The sequence below is a fragment of the Diabrotica undecimpunctata genome, chromosome 11, assembly GCF_040954645.1.
Source record: "Diabrotica undecimpunctata isolate CICGRU chromosome 11, icDiaUnde3, whole genome shotgun sequence".
In the NCBI taxonomy this organism is placed as follows: domain Eukaryota; kingdom Metazoa; phylum Arthropoda; class Insecta; order Coleoptera; family Chrysomelidae; genus Diabrotica; species Diabrotica undecimpunctata.
In genome coordinates, this window is record NC_092813.1 from 21014385 (window position 1) to 21034994 (window position 20610).

The 20610-nt window shown below is 38.7% G+C and overlaps 1 protein-coding gene across 1 annotated transcript; it reads left to right on the forward strand.

The window, feature by feature from the left end:
* Window positions 1-6914: 6914 nt before the first annotated feature.
* Window positions 6915-7757, forward strand: LOC140452746 (uncharacterized). Its single transcript, XM_072547072.1, has one exon. The coding sequence runs from the start codon at window positions 6915-6917 to the stop codon at window positions 7755-7757; it is 843 nt and encodes a 280-aa protein (XP_072403173.1).
* The last annotated feature ends 12853 nt before the right edge of the window (window positions 7758-20610 follow it).

The window sequence follows — 20610 nt, forward strand, 5'->3', positions numbered from 1 at the left end:
TTTTATTTAAGATTTTCACGTAAAAGTATGGTAAAAGATGTCTTCATTTCGCTTCACTATTTTATGCTGCTACTAGTGTTTTTAAATGTTTTCGCAAAATTCTTATTAAGCTTTGTTTTTACTTTTTCCAGGAAGTTGTTTTTCTTTGAGCCTTATTTTCTTGTGAATTATTTTGAATCGTATGTTGATATTTACAACTAATAAATTATGAGACGAGAAGACATCTTTTGTTTCTGTTCATAAAATCAACATTATTTCCCTCTAGTCTAGAGTATCACTGTGTGCTTTTCGTGTATAAAGTCTTCCTGGATGTAATTTTAAAAATGGATTTATTACAACCATATCCGTGTGTTGGCAAAATTGGATCATTATTTCTTCTCTGTCGTTTCCTGTGATAACATTATGGTTAGTTTTTTTCAGTTTAAGTAATCTTCAGGAGTCAGATAGAAAGTTTCTATTGGATGTCAGTGCGTAGACTTTAATTATGTTTTTATTAGAAGGGACTAAATTAATTTTCCATAACACATCTCTGTCTTATAAGGACGCCATTTCTATTTCTTGTTCATCTCCCGAATAAATGACATGGTCTTCATGTATAATTATTACTTCAGAATCTACCCATCTAACTTGTATGCATTGCAGAAAATGATTTGCTATCTTGTCTGCTTGGTACATGCTTTGAATGTTTCACTTATTAATCCTTTTCACTTTAGGGACGTTTATCGGCTGACAGGGGGTCTCGGGGGAGTCTTCTCGTCCTCTCCCAATTAAAGAGTCCTCGGTACTTATCACCATTTCTTTTGGATTTTTTTCCTGGATCACCAGGAATATAGTATCCTGGAGATATACTTACGGATCTTTTATGTGGTAGTCATCTCGTGGCTTTCAATAATTCAACGTGGTTAAAAAATGTAGCTCTTATACCAATAATCGTTGGGTTACTAGAGTTTGTAGTAGAAGGATATATAGTGACCCTTCTGCCCTCGAAGTCCTAATAGCCATTCAGGGTCGGAAGAAACAAGAGTTAGCCAAGGGAGATTGATAGGAAATATTAAAGACATTTTACTCAAGACAAGTTGAAAAAGAGTAAAATGTGAAGGCCCTTATGATCTGCAAGGTGCGTTTCATAAGAGTATTGATACACTTTGTGTTCCCGCTTATACCTCGGAGTGTGGACTACAGACTGTATGGCTCGTCCAGCATGTCATAGCATTTTACAATGTACATACCTTAACTTCATAGCCTGACCTGACAGAATTACTCCTGATACCAACAACAAGATCAGCAATGCCAATACAGCATGGTAATACAATTTTTTGTAACGGCTTATGATTAAATGTTAATTATTGAAAATATGATTACTGACTTGTAACTGGTTCTACCCATAATTTGGTAAGTAATAAAGAATAAGTAATATAAACACCAGTTATTGAGTATATCCATCACAATCGGGGTTAGGTATATTTCAATTTTTTTAAGCACTGAGTAGGTTGCAGATGTTTACATGAATCAATTGAAGTATTTAATGTATTATACGGTAGAAGCGCTATATTGAAATGTACTCTACTGTATCAACATTTTTGATAAAATAAAAAACATTTGAAAATTAATTACAGAACATTTGTTTTTTTTTTGGTCTAAAAATATGGTTTAGAAAAATTATAATAGTTTTGGAGGATTATTGTAAAGGCATAATATTACATAATAAAAATGAGTGTAATTATGGTATATCTACTATAATTATAGTATAGTTGCTAATAATGGCGCCACTGATGTTTGATTCAAATTTTATAACGCGTCACGGTATAGGGTTAGCAGTGACAAAATCGAATATATAAATTTGGACGTAAAAATCAGGTAAAATTTCCGAACGCGATATTAGATCAAACCATCTGAACGTCCATTTAAAAATAAGCAAATCGGCATTTTTATGGATTCGAAAAAAATTATTAACCATACTGTCCGAAACATGCTGTTACCTAATCTGAGAAAATACACCAAAATTAATTGAAGAACATTTTCCTTGGAATTAATAGCGTAACCTAGCAAGTTGAAAATTTGATTGCCATTATGCGAAAAAATTTAAAATAAACATAAAATAATTACTCTTTATAAAGGTTCGTTTTTATCCAAAAATATATAACAAACATCTTACAGTAATTACCGTCTATATCTTTCTAGTAGCACCAACTGAAATATGCCTATCAATATATACTGAGTGAGTTTTTTGTGCGACAGTGGTCTGTAATTCCATTATGGTACAGACTATCCAAAAAAGATATTTAGAAAAAATTTAGGTTGATATAATAATTCATATATAAAATAATATAATATATGATTGATTTAAATAGATAGAAAAAATGAGATTCTCCAGGCTTGGAGAATATATATACTCCTATACGGTGATTAATAACTACGTGGTAAAGCAAACATTTTTTGAGTGGGACACACTATCTATTCTCTCATATTTCAATTATTCCTCTCTAATCACTGTTTTTACAATATGAAGTTTTACGCTACTATATAGGATATTTATCAAATTTTGTCCATGTTTTATTTTAACATCGCTATGAAATAAGCACCCTGTTAACAAAAAAAGCTCCTTACCAAGAAAATTTTATATATATACAAGGATTTCCACAGTTTTCACTGTATTCCTTCACTCAACCGTTTTCTCCAATTTTTCCTGTTTATCCAGTCCCCTTCCTGTAGGTTTCTTCTACTCATTGCTTCGTCCACTTCATCTCTGAAAGATCTTTGGGGTCTGCCTCTCTTTCTTCTTCCTATCGGGCTCCACTCTGTTATTCTATTTATTCACCGATTTTGGTCTGCTCTTCTGACATGTCCGTACCAGGTTAACCTCTTCTGTTCGATGTAGTCTATTATGTCGGAGTTCATTCCAATTCTCCTCTTAATCTCCATGTTATTTATTCTATATCTTCTTGTTAATCTGCAGCTTCTCCTTAGGAATTCCATCTCTGTTGCTCTTATTTTGTTTTTGGTTTTCTTATTTATTGTTCAATTTTCACACCCATAAGTGAGTATACTTCTTGTCATGGTATTATATATTTTTTTCTTTGTTTTCATGCCGATGTTCTTATCCCATAGTACCGGGTTCAATTTTCGTATGCAGTCTCTTGTTTGTCCTAGTCTATTTTTTATATCTTCCTCCGTTGTTCCTTTATTTGATATTATAAAGCCTAAATACTTATACTTGTCTGTTCCTTTGATTTGTTTACCTTCGTCTATTTCCAGCTGTTTTATTACTGTATTCTCCGTTGTTAGGTATTCAGTTTTCTTTAGGTTTATTTCCGTCCCATTCTTTGTATATTCCTGCTCCAGTTTTCTCATCATAAAACTGAGGTCATCCTCGTCTTGTGCGATCACTATTTGGTCGTCGGCAAAACTTAGCGTATATAGATATTCGTTCCTTACTGGTATACCCATTCCTTCGCACTTTCTTTTCCATGGTTTCAGGTTTTTTTCCAGGAATATTTTGAACAGGGTGGGGGATGTGGAGCAACCCTGTAGTAGTCCCTTTGTCGTCTTAAATGGACTGCATATTCTATTGCCCGTTTTGATAGCTACTTCGTTATTCTTGTAGAGTGCTTTTACCGCGTTTATTAATCTTCGTGGAACTTCGATGTCTTCCATTGCTTCCCATAGTTTGGTTCTAGGTATTGAGTCATATGCCTTCTTAAGATCAACAAAAGCCAGATGGACGAATCTATTTTTGGCCATTCTTTTTTCTATTAGTTGTTCGACCGTGTAAATGTGATCTAAGCATGCTTTCCCCGCTGTGAAACCTGCCTGGTCTTCTCCAATTTTATCTTGTATATATATTTCTAATTTTTCCTTTATGGTCTTTCCATACAGTCTGCCTATAGACGATATAATGCTGATTCCCCGATATTTTTCGCAGTTTTTTCTATTTACTTTCTTGTATATTGATGTCATACATGCTTGGGTCCATTCTTCCGGTAAGTCTTCTCCATTCAGTGCTCTCTAAAACATTTTATGTATTATACGGAATAACTTTTCCGATCCGTTTTTTATCAATTCATTTGGTATTCCGCCGGGACCTTCTGCTTTTTTGTTCTTTAGAGTTTTGATCGTTCTTTTTACCTCAGCTAGGCTTAATTCGATTTCGTCATGTGTGTAGATTTCTATTCCGTCTATTTCTGATTCTTTGAATTCGGGGCGGTCTTCGGTTAGCAATTTTTTATAGTATTCTTGCCATTCGTTTTCTTTGATTTGACCGATCTTGATTTTCTCTGTCTTATTTCTTTGGAGCGACTTTAAAATGCGCCATGACTCTGAATTTCTCATTCCTCCTATGTGCTGTTCTATCTCTGTGCATGTTTTTTCCCATCTTTCATTTTTTTCATTTGCCACTTTTCTTTTCACTTCTTTATTTTTTTTCCTGTATAGTTCCAAGTCCTCATAGTTTTTTGTGTTCAGGTATTTTATATGGAGTTCTTTTTTCTCTTTTATGCATGTTAGTGTGTCTTCGGTTAATTTCGTAGTTTGGTGGATGTATTTTTGGTCCACTTCTCCAAGAGCTCCTAGGGCTGCTGTCTTCATGCAGGTTTTTATGTGTTCGTATGTTTGTTCTAATGATTCATACCGAAACTCTTTTAGCTTTTGGTCCAATCTTCGCTTATATAGGTCTTTTATTGAGTCTTCTTCTAATAAATTGATTTTAAATTTCTTTTCTTGTGTTGAGCACGTATTGACAGGTGTAGCCGGAGCCGTAACTTGGTCAGACTCTTCCTGGGTCGGTTTCTGTTGGGTCCATATGAAGGGGAATTCCATCCAAGCGATTACTAGTTTGTGATCTGTGCCGCATTCTGCGCCTCGCTTTACTCTCACGTCTTCTATTTTTATCGAGCTTTCGTGGTTTACTATAACATAATCAATAATAGACTTCAATTTTCTTGTTTCTTGTGTCCAAGTGTATTTGTGTATGTCTTTATGTTTGTAGAAGCCGTTTGTGATCTTTAAGTGGTTTATTTCGCATAGCTCAATCAATCTCTCTCCGTTATCGTTCATTATATCTTCTCCAAATCTACCAACTGTTCTCTCGTTTTCTTTTCTTCCTGTTCTTCCATTTAGGTCACCAACGATAATTATTTCTTGGTTCTTCTTTCTCTTTTCGATTTCTTCTTGCAGTTGTTCTATAAATTGTTCTTTTTCTTCAATTGGGCTGTCTTCTGTTGGACCGTATACTGCTAGTAAGATAATTTGTCTTCCGTATACTTTTAAGTTAAGCTTGGCAATTCTTTCGTTTATTGGTTCCCAGTTTTCGATTGCGTGTTCCCATTTCTTTTTCAGTATAATTGCAATTCCTGCTTTTGCCCTTTCTTTCTTATCAATTCCGCTCCAACAGTGAATGACTTCTCCCATTTTTTCGGTACCGTTTCCTTTCTTTTTCGTCTCAGTCATTGTCATTATATCTAGTTTTATTCTTTCGAATTCCGCTATTACCTCTTTGTCCTTTGTTCGCCATCCTTGTACGTTCCATGTGCCGAGTGCGAGTTTTCTCTGGCTTTTCTTTCTTGTTGTTGTTGTTATTTGGTTGAGTTTTGAAGCTGGGCTTCTTTCACTTAAAGCAAAACTGCCCCCCCCCCCGTATCCGATGGGGCTCCCTCCTTCAGAGTTGTGAGTTACCACCCGGGGAATATTCTTTGTTTTTTTCATTTTGCCCTTTGTTTTCAGCTCTTGAGGTTTTTTCTATGTGCCAGGTTGCTAACGCCTGACGCCAGAACCCCCTTTTGGAGGACCTAGTATTCAGCCGCCCACTCTGGGTCAGACGCTGTTCGTAGCCGTCCACTCTGGATCAGCCGCTACTATTGATTTTATACAATCCCTAAAATCCTGGGATGCCACTTCCGCCATCCGCGCCGTACCGAAGATCTTCTTCTCCGCCGTGCCTACCGTTGTGGTCTTCACCTGTATCCCTAGGCAGGGATACAAAGAAATGGATACAAGGATGACAGGGTTAAATATGGCAATCCGACGCAAAGAATGTTTTTTTAACATAACAGGTTTGGACCCAGGGGTGACGGAGGAACGACTCCAAAGTGCCATAAAAATGTACACAGGAATACCGAAAAAAGAAATTGACATAAAGACGCTACGAACAAATAAACATGGGGAGCAGGTGGCGACCGTAGCCGTACGCCCCTCAACAGCTGAAGAATTGAGAAGATACAGCTCCAAAATTATAGGCTGGGTATCATGTCCTATCATTGAAAGATATACCCCAACAAGGTGCTACAAGTGCCTTCACTATGGCCACAGCACATATGAGTGCAAAGGTGAGAGCAGGGCAGCGTGCTGCTACAACTGCTTAAAATCAGGGCACACAGCAGTGCAGTGCGACAGCACTTCATACTGCCTCACCTGTAACGAGGAAGGCCATAGAATGGATAGGATGCAGTGCCCAGCCTATAGAAGGTGGGTGTATGGCAGGGGAGGAGACAGGGAACCCCCAAAGGGTGGGTAAATGTAACAAGGAAAACGAAAAAGCGAGAGATGGCTCCCTGGAGAACGCGAGTGGGCCCCTATACAGCCCACCGGCGGGACAGGAAGCCATCTCTCTCAGCTTTTCATGGATAAAGGCATCCAAGTACTACAACATTATATCCACGTTATTTACTAAATGCCATCTATTATATTTACATATTTATATACTTTATTTATTTAAAAATTTTATATATACACACATTTCTTATTTTATTTATATATTTTATCTATTTTATTTTATTTATACATATTATATTTATAAACTTTTTATTTATACAATAATTTTATCTATACTTATTTATTTTTTTATCCTAGTCTATAAGAATTTTAATTTTAATATAAGACGCGAATCCACTGCAGAAGCGACCTCAGGGAACTGAACCATAATGAACCCCAAAGATCAACCTGGTATAAGGATTTTGCAGGTGAACGTAGGCAGGGCGCGCCGAGCGCACGACCTCATCTACGCAAAAGCCTGCAAGCTAAATATAGATCTGCTTATCGTACCCGAACCTAACAAAAAGATAACGACAGGCGGTGGGTGGATACAAGACGAGGGGAAAAATGTAGCGGTGCTCATTAAAAATAGGGATGTCGGAGTGCAGAGCATTGTCAGGGGAGGAAATCATTTACTCATTAGGTTGAGGGATTTCAGCCTCCTGGCATGCTATGTATCTCCAAACATCCCTATGATGAGATACGAAACAATCGTTAATGAAATAATGGGTGCCGCTATAAACGAAAAAAAAATACTGATCGCCGGGGACATAAATGCGAAGTCCAGACAATGGGGTTCCCCCATAAACGACAAAAAGGGGGAACTCTGGAATGAATGGATAGCCCAGGCTGGCCTCCAAGTGCTGAACAATAATAAGCCAACCTTCATACGGGGGGCCAGCCAATCACACATTGACATCACATTCGCGAGCGAAGGGCTATCCAGGAATGTGTACGGGTGGGATGTACTCGACGATCAGCTCTTCACCTACCACCGATATATACAATTTGAGGTAAAGGTTAAAGGGGGGATAAAGCGGTCGATAGGTACAGCAAAATCATATTTCAACAAAAACAAGTACCTATCGGAGGTCAGAAAAATAAATGAAGATGAGATTTCTGACCTCGGCCAACTTACGGCCGACGAACAGCTCTACAAAATGCGGCAAAATTGGCTACCGAGAAGAAGAAACATGGAAAAAAATCCCCCTATTGGTGGACAGATGAGATAGAAGATCTACGGGAGAGATGCCTCAGAGCTCGAAGGAATTATACGAGAAGCCAGGGCAACCTCGAGCTTAAAGATACATACAAGGATTTGAAGAAAATATTAAATAATACAATAAAAAAAGAGAAAAAAGAAAAGTGGCAGACCCTGATAAAAGCACTCGACGAGGATATATGGGGTGATGCATACAAAATCACAATGAAGACCTTAAAGATAATGGCCCCATATAGACTCGACGAAGACCAGCGGATGAGATCAGCTGAACTCCTCTTTCCCACCAAGGAATGCCAGATTTCACCAAGGTTTTCCCAACCATGATAGAGGAGTTCACAGAAGAAGAGGTGAAAACCGCTGGTCAGGATACGAAGACAGGGAAAGCTCCCGGCCCTGACGGGCTGCCACCAGAGGCAATAAAGATAATAGCAACTGAGAAACCAGGTTTGATCAGAAGAATATTTAATGATCTACTGCAGAAACAAGAGTTTCCCAAGGACTTGAAGGAGGCAAACTTGGTTCTACTCCTAAAGCCCGGGAAACCCCCTGATTCACCGACCTCTTATCGTCCAATATGCCTTCTGGACTGCCTTGGTAGGTTTTACGAAAGACTTATCAAGAAGAGGCTGGAAGGCATGTTGGAAGATAAGAGAGTCTTATCCAACCAACAGTACGGATTTAGGAAAGGCAGATCGACAATCGACGCCGCGACCTGGATAAGGAACGCGGCCAAATCAAGCAAGAAAAGATGGGTAGTTCTTGTTCTGTTGGACATAAAAAATGCTTTTAATTCAGCAAACTGGGGCCTCATAGTAGACCGAATAGTCGAAAGCGGGGCTCCGGAATATATGTCCAATATAATAAAGGACTACCTTTCGGAACGATCCGTATGCATATCCAAGAAGAAAAAGAAACAAATGACCGCGGGAGTACCCCAGGGGTCAGTCCTGGGACCCTTACTCTGGAACATGTTATACAATGGGGTACTAGAAATTCACAAGCAGAGACAAGGAGTCAAAGCGATAGCATACGCAGACGATCTAGCCTTATTGGTTGAGGATGATAAGAATTGGGGCATAACAGAAAAGGTAAATAAAGCAATAAACACGACCGCGGCGTGGATCGAGAAGAACGACTTAAAATTAGCAGTAGACAAAACAGAGATAATAATTCTGAGAGGACCAAGGAAAAGGGATGACTTGGTTTTCAAATATCAAGGCTCCGAAATAAGACCCCAAAGGACAGTCAAGTATCTCGGTATTACTTTCGACGACCGACTTACCTTTGGGCAGCACATACAAGAAGCATGTCGAAAGGCGGAAGGGCGGACCTCAGCATTGAACAAATTATTGCCAAACATAGGGGGGCCCGGATCTCAGAAGAGATCAGTTATGTTACAATCAATATTATCGATCATCTTATACGGGGCCCCCGTGTGGCACGAGGTCCTCCAGATGAAGAAATATAAGGACATGCTCCTTAGGGCTCAAAGGAAACCTCTGATCAGGGTGTGCAGCGCGTACAGAACTGTATCTACCATTGCCTTACAGGTAGTGGCTGGTTCTGTACCCGTGCACATCCTGGCCAGGGAAAGAGCTCGAATGTATCAGAGGGGCAACGGGGCGGTTGGTTCAGGGCCACAAGAAAGAGCCAGAAGCTTGGAGATGTGGCAGAGGGAATGGGCAGCCGAAGTCGAAAAGGCGGCCTGGACGAGGTCCCTGGTCCCGGATGTAGTGAGATGGTACGGGTGTCGGCATCGGCGCGTCAACTACTACTTCACACAGTTTTTGACGGGGCACGGATCGTTTCGGAAATACACCCACAGAATCGGTAGGTCCGGAGACGATCTATGTCCTGAGTGTGGAGTGGTGGACGATGCGCAGCATGTTGTTTTCGACTGCCCTGCATACCACACGGGGCGAAACGAACTGCAGCTGAGCCTGGGATCTCCACTAGGCGAGCCTCACGAGCTGATCGATAAAGCCATCGACAGCAAGCACGATTTCGAACTGATCATTGCCTTTGTTACAAAAACCATAAAGCACAAGGAAGAGAAAGAGAGGCGGCTGCAGATGGATTGACCGCTATATTTATTTACTGTTTTAAAAAATGTGTTATTTATTTACTTATTTTATTGCATTTTATTTATTCAAGTTACTTTCGTTTTTACTATATCTTATCTATACCAATTTTAGCTGTTGTTTTTATTTTTATTTTATCTACATTACTTTTAACTTATTTTTTATCTATTTTTATTTATTAATTTATTTATTTTATTTCATTGTCGGGGCCGCGGGACATGGGACGGGAAAAGACTTTTTACATCCAATCCCGTCGGATGTCCCGATACCCCGAAAATTAGTGAATGAGGGTATGAATGCGGAACTGAATTGATGAAAGTATGAATGAATGGTGTTACTGTTAATTGCCAACTGGTTCTACTCGTTAGTTTCAATGTGGAAGGGGTGGCAACCAGGCTGTCTCGCCAGAATGAGGATTGAGCAGGACGGTAGCTTCACCGACCAGTCTCGCCCGAGCCTTGTGCTGGTGAGGGAGGCCGGGAGGCCGTCAAATCCATGTAATGCACGCGAAAAGTGCCAGAGGGAAGTTAAGAGTAAGGCTGATGGGCCAGATATGCTCGCTAAGAGCGGTTCCGGGCCCGTCGGTCGGAGAAAGAGGAGGTGGTTTAGTCGGTAGGCGGTCTCGTCACGCGGTGAAGCGTAAGAGATTGAATCCGACACACCTGGGTAAAGGGCTAACACCCGATCCCAGACGGTCTTTAGAAGATTCCACCTCCCAAAAAAAAAAAAAGGCAGGGGTCCGTGTTATACCCCACAGAACTGGGTCCCAACCTAAACGTAGTCATCTATTCACTCCGGCCTACTGAAGTGATAGATGTCCACCCCCGCGGCTTGGACGCGCCAGGTTGGAGTTACCCACGTGAGCGATAGAGAAGATGAGTCTGTGCTCCGTGAGCCGAGTTAATGGGCATGTATGATTCCATACCCAAAGGCAAGAAAGTTTTAATAAAACATTTATAATTTTCGATTGTGACGAGCAATTAATAATAAGTAAAAGGCCACTTGAAAAAATGACAGTTTTTATATTATTATCCTTTTAAGCAGTCTGTGTGACATGTCTATTATTTCCTTCTATAGAATTTCATTCTCATTTTTAACACTAAGGACAATATCTGGGTATTAGGAAAAAATTCGAGAAATTTTCTACTTGCTTCCAGAAACAACGATTTATTTAACGGAAGGGGCCAAACAAAAGAGCTTTTGAAAAATGAATAAATTATGTTGCTGGCACTGGGTCAGTTACCAACAAAAATGCAATGACTAACAATTGTGGTATAAAGGAAATTTAAGTCTAAAGTAAATGTTCAAAATGTCCACAGCCAAAGTATATGCAAGTTTGTAACCGATTTTCAAATGACCGAGTCGCAGTTCTTAACATTTGTAAGCAAATATTATTAAAAGCTTTTCTGATTATATTTTTATACCATCTGGCATTGTTGAAAGCGTCTGGTACACAAGGTTTTTTATACAGCCCCATATAAAAAAATCAATTTTTTACAATTCTGGTGATTGCCGTGGCCAAACAGTTGGTCCTCTATTGCCAATCCACCCGCCGAATAAGAGGAACGTGATGAACTGGAGCACCGCCGTGTAAATACCACAAACTTCGTCGAATATTAAGTGGAACATTTTGCAGTAGTAATGACAAATGATTATTCAGAAAATCCAGATATATAGTACCATTCACACGGCCGTCAAAAAATATGGGCCAATGATTACTAGTAGTTCCTACTACTTACTAGTAGTAGGAAAAAGTCATAACGACATATCGTGAAAACAAAAAATTTTACCTCGTAAAAGTTGTGGCAAATTCGATTTTTAGAAAAATGAACCCGGTTTCACCCAGTAATTTTCTATTTCTTTTATCTTTCTCATATCTGCATCTCATATGCCATTTTCAGTACATAAAAGGCACTAGGAATTTTATTTGTTTTTTTAAATAAAATAAAGGTTTATATCTTTAAAAAATATGCGAAAATCGTAATTTTTTTGTAGTTAACCCTATATACAATGATTTATGTTAAAATTATTTGAAAAGCAAAACACATAGTTTAGCTTATTATGTAAATAATTTAAGAACAGGGAATTTAAATTTAAAGAGGAAGATGCGAACATATACAAGGTAACCTAATTAAAAAATTGTATCTTTGCTTTACCACGTAGTTATTAACTACGCTGTCGAATTCGGCATATTACCCAAGCCTACATAAGTTTTTGGATATTCTGTACCATGATGGAATTATCATTATTATTAATAAAAAAGTTGACGATTTTGTAAAAGTTGTATAGTTTTTGTATTCACATTATAAGATTCAGTCTATTTTACTTGTCGCAGATAAAGGCAGGAAATAAACGAGAACTTGAAAATTAAAATAAACATAGTTTTGAATACAAAATATTTTAATAAAATTACTTATTTCCAAAGGCATATTTATAGCGTGGCAGGAGTGGCACAATGCCGCAGGCCCCTGCCTTGAAGGGTCCCCCAAACCCGAGCTCATATGTGAAATACTGTTTTTAACAAAATTTACTAAAAGGTATAAATTCTGTATAAGTACTTAAAAGCAGTTACCTTTAGATAGAACCAATATACAAATTCAAATAAATAATAACGATTTAAAAGCATTCATACAAAAACGATCAATTTTAGAACCAATACTTTGGTTGCTTTATTACAGGTATTTAAATTTCTAAAAGGTCTATGACGACAGCGGTAGCTGATGACGAACAAAGCAAATTCACGGATTTTTCATCAGTTTTTCCTTATATAACTTTCAAAACCTTCAAATATCTATATAAGACTGTAATATAAAATCAATGATTTGCTCACAGACTGGTCTATTAACACTTAGTTAATTGAAGTACATTTTTTATTGTGCTTGCAGTTTAACGACGTATGGTGTTAGGGGATGTCCTAGATTTTTATGCAAGTAAGTATGTATTAAACATTTTTCGTAATTTTACTGTGCTAAAGCAAAGTAAAGTTAATTGTGAAAGTTAAATATCAACATGTCTAGTTCTAATAAATATCTTAAGTGGTATCGGAAAACGAAAGAGAAAAATAAAATCTGATGAAAAAAAAAATAAAAGTTACCTAAAATTAGTCAGTACTTTAAGAATGAGAATGAGAATAAGTTTTTGATGAAAAAAACAAATAAAAAGTGTTCTAAAATTAAAAAAATTTATTAAACTAAATGTAAACTAAACTAAACTAAAAAAAAATACTTCCATTAAAATCATAAATGTGTTGCTTGTGTGACTCCATTTCAAATAGGTAAAAGAAATAAATTTGACTTACTCACAATCAATTTAATTTTACCACCCAAAACGACTGGTTTCGCTTTCTCAAATTTGCAAAATATCTTCAGGTCAAACGGTACAAAGTAAATTAAATGCTGAAATTATAAAAAGACCATATTAGGGTGCTGCCTTTTAAAGATATAGATCAAAAAAGTTATAGTAATTATGCCAATATTACATGTCTGTGTTTATTAATATGCATAAATTTGATTTAGCACACAAAGTAAAAAACCCACAAATTGGTTTTGAATTAATTGTTGAATTGTAATAAATTAGAAATAACAAAATACTACCTACATTCCGGTACAAGTATTTTTAAATAAAGATTCGTGATACATAGTTCAAACTATTCTGTATTGCTGATAATGTGTGATCTTCGGTCAATGTTGTAACTTCTGACAATTAACGAGGAAGTTTCTTGAGGGGAGAGATGTTAACAGATGATATAGGATTAAGGTATATGTGATTGTTTGTTAAATGAAATAGTGATGTTATATATTATTTAAATTACTAAAGTTATTTATATTTATTGAGGAGATATATTTTAGAAACATATCAAATGGTTCATATGATTTCCTACAATTTTTGGTAAATAGATCAGCAATTTCTCGAATAGGAGCTAATTTATCTCGTTGTATTCTTTCTGCTCTCGTATCCAAATTATCAAAGCGAATATACTTCAAAATACTTATAAATCTATCCCGGCTTAGAGATGTTGTATAAATAGGACGCGTAAATGCATTATTTGTATTGGACCATAAATCATGCACCTTCTCATGAGACTCTCTGAACCTTCCACATAATATATGTAAGTATACCAAAGAAAGCACGCCGTTCGACTAGATCAACGTCAATCCAATCCTTCATTTTTGTCTCGTTCTTACTATTATACGCAGCTATGAACTCAATAACTCTCTTATTGTTATACTCGAGAATCATTGACATTATGCTATCAGAAAAAGTAATTTGAAGGCATCCCTGCATGTCTCAATATTTTGACTTTTCGTAGTTAGACTTATGTTTTTCTGTAATAAATTACATACCAACGTCTTACCCTTTTTTGGAGCTAACTAACGCCATGTTCGTCCTTCGCACATAACATCAGACGCGTTAGATCTTTTACTATTTGTACTTTCAGAAGTTGTCGCTAAAACTTCCTCGTTCTCGAGTTCAGTAATTGATAAATTACCTTCATTTGCTTCTGGCTCACAACCGTCATTATCACTCGCTTCACTATTACTTTCATCCAGCTCAGCAAAGTCATGTTCTTGGCTATCTGATAGGAGTAAGGCATACAACTCAGGTTTACTTAAAGGTTAATTCTTTTTCCACATTTTGATATAATACTGCACACTTTAAGATCAATTTTTGAATTAAATTTATAAACAAACGTGAAATACCGCTTTACACCAAAGTAAGACCTCTTGTCTCGGACGTTCTCATAGAATATGCCTATTAGACACTACATTTACTCCCAAGGTTAACTTCTATCTACTAATATCTCTACAAACATAATCATTTGGCCTTGAATACGTTCACTGGTAAACAGAGACGGCTGCGTTTTACGTGTACCTACAAACATATTGCAAATATTCTTCGAAATCCGAAGACCGGGTCAGGACTGACCCGGCGTCATAGATGTTACGTAGAGGAAAAACTGTAGTTTGAATGTTCACGAATGATACACGAAAAAATAGATTGAAACAAATAAGGAGAACTTACGATCAATCGGATTTGTAAAAAAAATATTTCATGAAATGTTTAGAAATCGGTGAATTTCGGGTCACGCCTGACCCAGTCTTCGTATCTTAAAGGTTAAGTGATAATGGTAGTGGTATACCTACCATTTGGCTTTAAAGTTCCAAATTATACGGCACCCAAGCGATTTTGATTTTAGTAGCTTCCATTGACTGTAGCGAGTGTCACTGGTTCTCATATTAACCAAAAAAATAATATTGGCGCGCATATCAGGCCGGTTTATGTTTGGCCGGTAAATAGTGCGACCAGTGGTACTCGCCGCCTACATACTTTTTCGTGTGAATTGAGTAAATACACGTGTTAGTTTATTCTTGGTTGGATTTGAGTTGTTTACAATAAAGGTACGTAATAAATTAATAGATACTTAATTCACAAGCATTTGAAGTAGTTTTTATATATTGAAATGAAATTTATTTATGTCTTTATTTAATTTATAATGTCTTTATTAAAAGGTTTTTATTTTAATTTATTAAAAAGCACAATAATTTATATCAATTTATTTAAAGAATAATACATAATTTATATAGCCGAGCGTAACAATTAAAATCGCGGGCGCGGTCTTCAGATATTAACTGGCCCCTTCAATGAAACATTCGTTATTATATATGAAAACACAACTGGCCTAGAATTCAGGAGAATCCCTCTGATTTATACTAGAAGGTCAATCCGGGTCATCGTTTCGACCATTTTTTTCAGGTAAATTTCCTGCCAGCTGCTAGAATTTCTCGTACAATCTACAACATATTAGTGAATAAAAAAACATGTTTACAGGTTTTTAAATATGACTCATATTTTTACGTAACATTGCCCCCCTCTCAAAAGATGGTTCCTCCTGGAACCTTGTCGGGACTGCAACTGGAACGGTATGCTGGTATCGGCAACTGGACCCTCTTTTACAACTTCCAGTTGTATAAAAATGACAAGGGACGGTTTTCTCTCCGCACCAGTAACTATGCGGATTGCAACAGACTAACACCTGGACTTCGGTGTCTTTAAAGATCTCCTCCACCATATTTCAGATAACCCTCCAATCTAATTGGCGGCACTCCAACTTTGGCATTGCTAACTTTTGCACGTCGGACTCTAGTACGTGCTCTCTTAATTGAAGTAAGGCTTCCCATACATCTCGGTAGGTAGGTTGGTCACGGGCAGTATCTTTTGTTACCAGGTAGAAAAGGTAACGTGATGCATCTTCGAGTTTCAGAGTTTTACCGGGAGCTGGCACTTGGCATTGAAGTTCTGCAACTCGACCAAACTTCCTTCGAAAAACGGATGCCAACCCTGGTGCGTCTTTGATACTGGCCGGGATGGTAAGGGCCAGCGAGTAGTCATCGGGAAGCGCGAGTAGATCTTGCTTTTCTTCAGTGGTAACACCATGTCTTGCTTTACCGGTACCTCCATAGGCACCCATGAATTCCTCAAACGTGAGGTCAGACACATCTTGGACTTGGTTTACTTCCACTTCTTCATCTACGTCGTGGTCACCTTCGAAAGACGCCAGCCGGTTATGGTGTACTATCATCGGCTTCCCCCTCGGAATCTTGCTTATTCGCTAGATGACATCGTTGATCTTTTCCATAATTAAGTATGGGCCTTCCCAAAACTGCTGCAATTTGGGAGAACAACCTTTTCGTTTCTTGGGATTATACAGCCATACTTTGTCGTTCTTCTTAAAGCAACCCTTTTCGGCTTGTGTATCGCACCGTTTCTTCGTTCTGTCGCTAGCGATCTGAAGGTGGGAACGGACAAACTCATGTACATCGTCCATTCTTCTTCGTAATTCGATCACATAATCTTCACCTGCTACATCTTCTCCAGGTCGACACCCAAACTCTAGATCACAAGGTAGTCGCATTTCGCGTCCGAATAGGACTCTGGCTGGTGTCTGGCCTGTTGATTCGTTAACAGCAGATCTGTAGGACATTGTGAAGAACGGAAGGTATTGGTCCCAGTCTCGCTGATGATCGGACACCATCTTTGTCAAATACTTGCCAACTGTCCTATTCATTCGTTACCATACCATCCGATTGCGGATGATACGCGGTAGTTCTTGTTTTCTTCATGCCTAGTCTATCACATATTCCTTGGAATAGATCGCTTTCGAAGTTCCTGTCTTGGTCACTATGGATCTCCAAATGCACTCTAAATCGGCTGATATATTCTTGGATCAACTTATCTGCAACGGTGGCGGCCTTCTGGTCTGGAAGTGCGTAAATCTCGACCCACTTAGTGAAGTAATCCATTACTACCAACATGTACTTGCCTCCATTTTCACTTTCTGGAAATGGCCCGGCGATATCCAAAGCTATTCTTTCAAACGGGCTTCCAACATTACATTGTCTCATAGGAGCTCTCCTTTTTCGGTAAGGCCCGTTACTCGTAGCACAAATAGTACATTTCTTACACCAGTCTTTTACGTCGTCGGAACTGTTCATCCAATAAAACCGTTCCCGAATTGGCTGAAGGGTTTTCTTTACACCAAAATGCCCTCCTGATGGACTGTCGTGTAACTGACGAAGTACTTCGGATATTCTGCTCTTTGGGATCACCAACTGTCTTCTCTTCTCTGAACCGTCATCATTTTCCAGGACTCGTTTGAGCAAGCCATCTTCCATGATAAATGAGTCCCACTGGGCCAATACGTCTTAACTACTGAGCGTAGGTTTGATATTTCTTGCCAAGGTGGTCGACGGTTTTCCTCTTTCCATTTTCGGATTTTTTGTATAACTGGATCTCTCTCTTCTTCTTCCCTTATCTTAGTAGGCGTCCAGTCGTCGTTGACAATCGTCGTTCTTAGCACTGCTGCTTTCTTGGATTCCGTTTTGTTGCAGTGGGAACACTCTGCTGGGCATGGCCTTCTGGAAAGAGAATCAGCGTTTCTGTGGCTAACTCCGGCCCGGTGCTCAATCTTAAAATCGTATTCTTGGAGTCGTTCGATCCATCTGGCTATCTGACCCTCTGGATTCTTAAACTGCATCAACCATTTAAGGGCGGCATGGTCGGTTCGGATTAGAAACTTCCTACCATAAAGGTATTGATAGAAGTGCTCTACTGATTTTACTACTGCTAGAAGTTCTCTTCTCGTGACACAATAATTCCGCTCAGGTTTTGAAAGAACTTTACTAAAATATCCGAGGACTCGTTCCTGTCCTCCTTGAATCTGAGACAGCACTCCTCCAATTCCCACATTACTTGCATCTGTATCTAAGATGAACTCTCCTTCTGGCAGTGTATACCCTAAAATTGGTGCTGTTATTAGATGTTTTTTTAAGGTCTCAAAGGCATTTTGGCAGTCTTTATCCCAGCGGTATTCTCTTGCTTTCTCTGTAAGTCGCGTTAATGGCTTAGCAATATCTGCAAACTTCTTGATAAACCTTCGGTAGTAAGTACATAGTCCAAGAAAACTTCTCACTTGGTGTTTGTCAGTTGGTTTTGGCCATTCCTTAATGGAATCGATTTTTCCCTTATCCACGGCCACTCCTTCTTTTCTGACTATATGACCCAGATAATTGACTTTACCTTGAAATAACTGGCACTTCTTGGGGTTTAGCATCAATTGGGCAGCTTTAAGTCGATTAAAAACGTTTTCTAAATTCCTCAAATGATCTTTGAATGTCTCCCCCAAGACGATTATGTCATCTAAATATACCAGGCATGTTTTCCAAGATAACCCTCTTAACACATTTTCCATAAGCCTCTCAAATGTCGCAGGAGCATTACAGAGTCCAAATGGCATAACGTTGAATTGCCACAATCCAGATCCTGTGGTGAAGGCTGTCTTTTCTTTATCTACTGGGTCCATTTCTACCTGCCAGTATCCAGACTTCAAATCCAAAGTAGAAAACAATTTACTTCCAGCCAATGTGTCCAATGTGTCATCGATCCGAGGCAGAGGATAACTATCTTTCTTGGTAACGTTATTCAGCAAACGGTAATCCACACAGAACCTCGTCGTTCCGTCTTTCTTCTTAACCAGGACCACCGGAGAGACCCATGGGCTCGTAGAAGGTTCTATCACCCCGTCTTTCTTCATTTCCTGAACAATCGTTTCAGCTTCCTCTCTTTTCGCCTGTGGTAATCGTCGAGCTGTTTGACGAATTGGCTTAGCATTACCAGTATCAATTTTATGCTTAACAACGGTAGTTCTTCCCGTCTTTCCTCCTTTCGGTACGAAAATATCACGATACTGCCGAAGAAATTCCCTTAATTTTCTTTTCTCAATCTGATTTAGAGACTGTCCAGCAACTGCAACCATTTGGTCGAATTTGTCGTTGGAATTATCAGATGTTGTCGCCTGACGGATTATGGATGTAACAGGTACACAAGTTCCGTTCCTACCTTGTCTCTTTCTTGATGGTCACTGGGTAGTCGTTGACATTGATAAGTCTCACAAGAATTTCTTAAGCCGAAGTCACCAATTCCTTTCCAATTATGATTCCACGGCCAATCTCATCGTCGTGGTTCCAAGGCTCCATCATAACAGGTGTCCCTTCGTCTACAATTCCCTGTAGTCGCGCTACTATGATCGTTTCGCTTCTCGCAGGTATGACTGTATCTTCTGTAATGGCTGCTTGCACAGTGTTGTCATTATGTGGATGAAGAAATACCTCCTCGTTGCCAACTTTGATTACCTTATTCTTAAAATCCAATTGGAATCCATGCATATTCATTACGTCCATTCCTAATATAACATCCTCTTCGATGTCAGCAACTATAACAGTATGGACGAACTTTTCTGCTCCAATTCCCAATTGTACCTGGATTTCTCCATGAATGTTGGCATTTTCACCAGTAGCGGTCCGAAGTCACAACCTCGTGGGTAACAGTTTCTTACGGCTGTTTATAACTGTTGGGTGTATAATGGTTCTGGTCGCTCCGGTATCCACCAACAACGTATGTCTTTTACCATTTATTTCTCCATCTACATATACACTATCTTCACGACATTTCAAAGAAGCTATTAGTATGAGAGGGTCTTTGGAAAAGTTCCGGGTTAAAGCTGCCCCCCTAAGACTGACCCGTTCTAGTTTTCCTGGTGGTAAGTTTCTTGATTTGCGTCGTACCTAGGGTGCTTACAGGAGCTTCGTACGTGTCCTATTTCGCCACAATTCCAGCATCTGATGGTCTTCGTTTTCTTGTATGTCATACTCTTAATCATATTAACGAGCTGGTCAAGTTTATCTTCATCTCCTTCCTCTTTTAAAGTCCTAACTTTACTGTACCCTCCAGAGGCCTGAGTAGCTGACTCGTTTTCGAGGGCGGCGGATAAGACATCAACCAGCGTCTTGTGACGAGCTAATCGTAGTGTTCTCTGCATTTCATGATCACGAAGACCATCAATAAACGTTTGAACGGCCAATTTTTCCATCATGTCTTCGGGAGCTGTTGGATAAGCATATCGTACTAATCTGGCAATATCTACCTCATATTCTTGAAGCGCCTCCTCTTTCTTCTGTCTACGATTTTTAAGCTGCGACTGATATACATGCTCCAAATGTTCGTGGCCATATCGCATATTTAACCTCTTCTTGAGTTGTTCGAAATCATCGGTCTCCTCTACGGCTATGGTCTGAAGCACATCTAAAGCATCTCCTCGAAGAGTGATAGTCAGGTTTACAGCCTTTTCTTTTTCAGACCATCCATTCGCTCTTGCCGCTGATTCGAACTGTTTCATGTAGTTGTTCCATGACGATTTTCCATCGAAAGTTGGGACTTTCACATGGA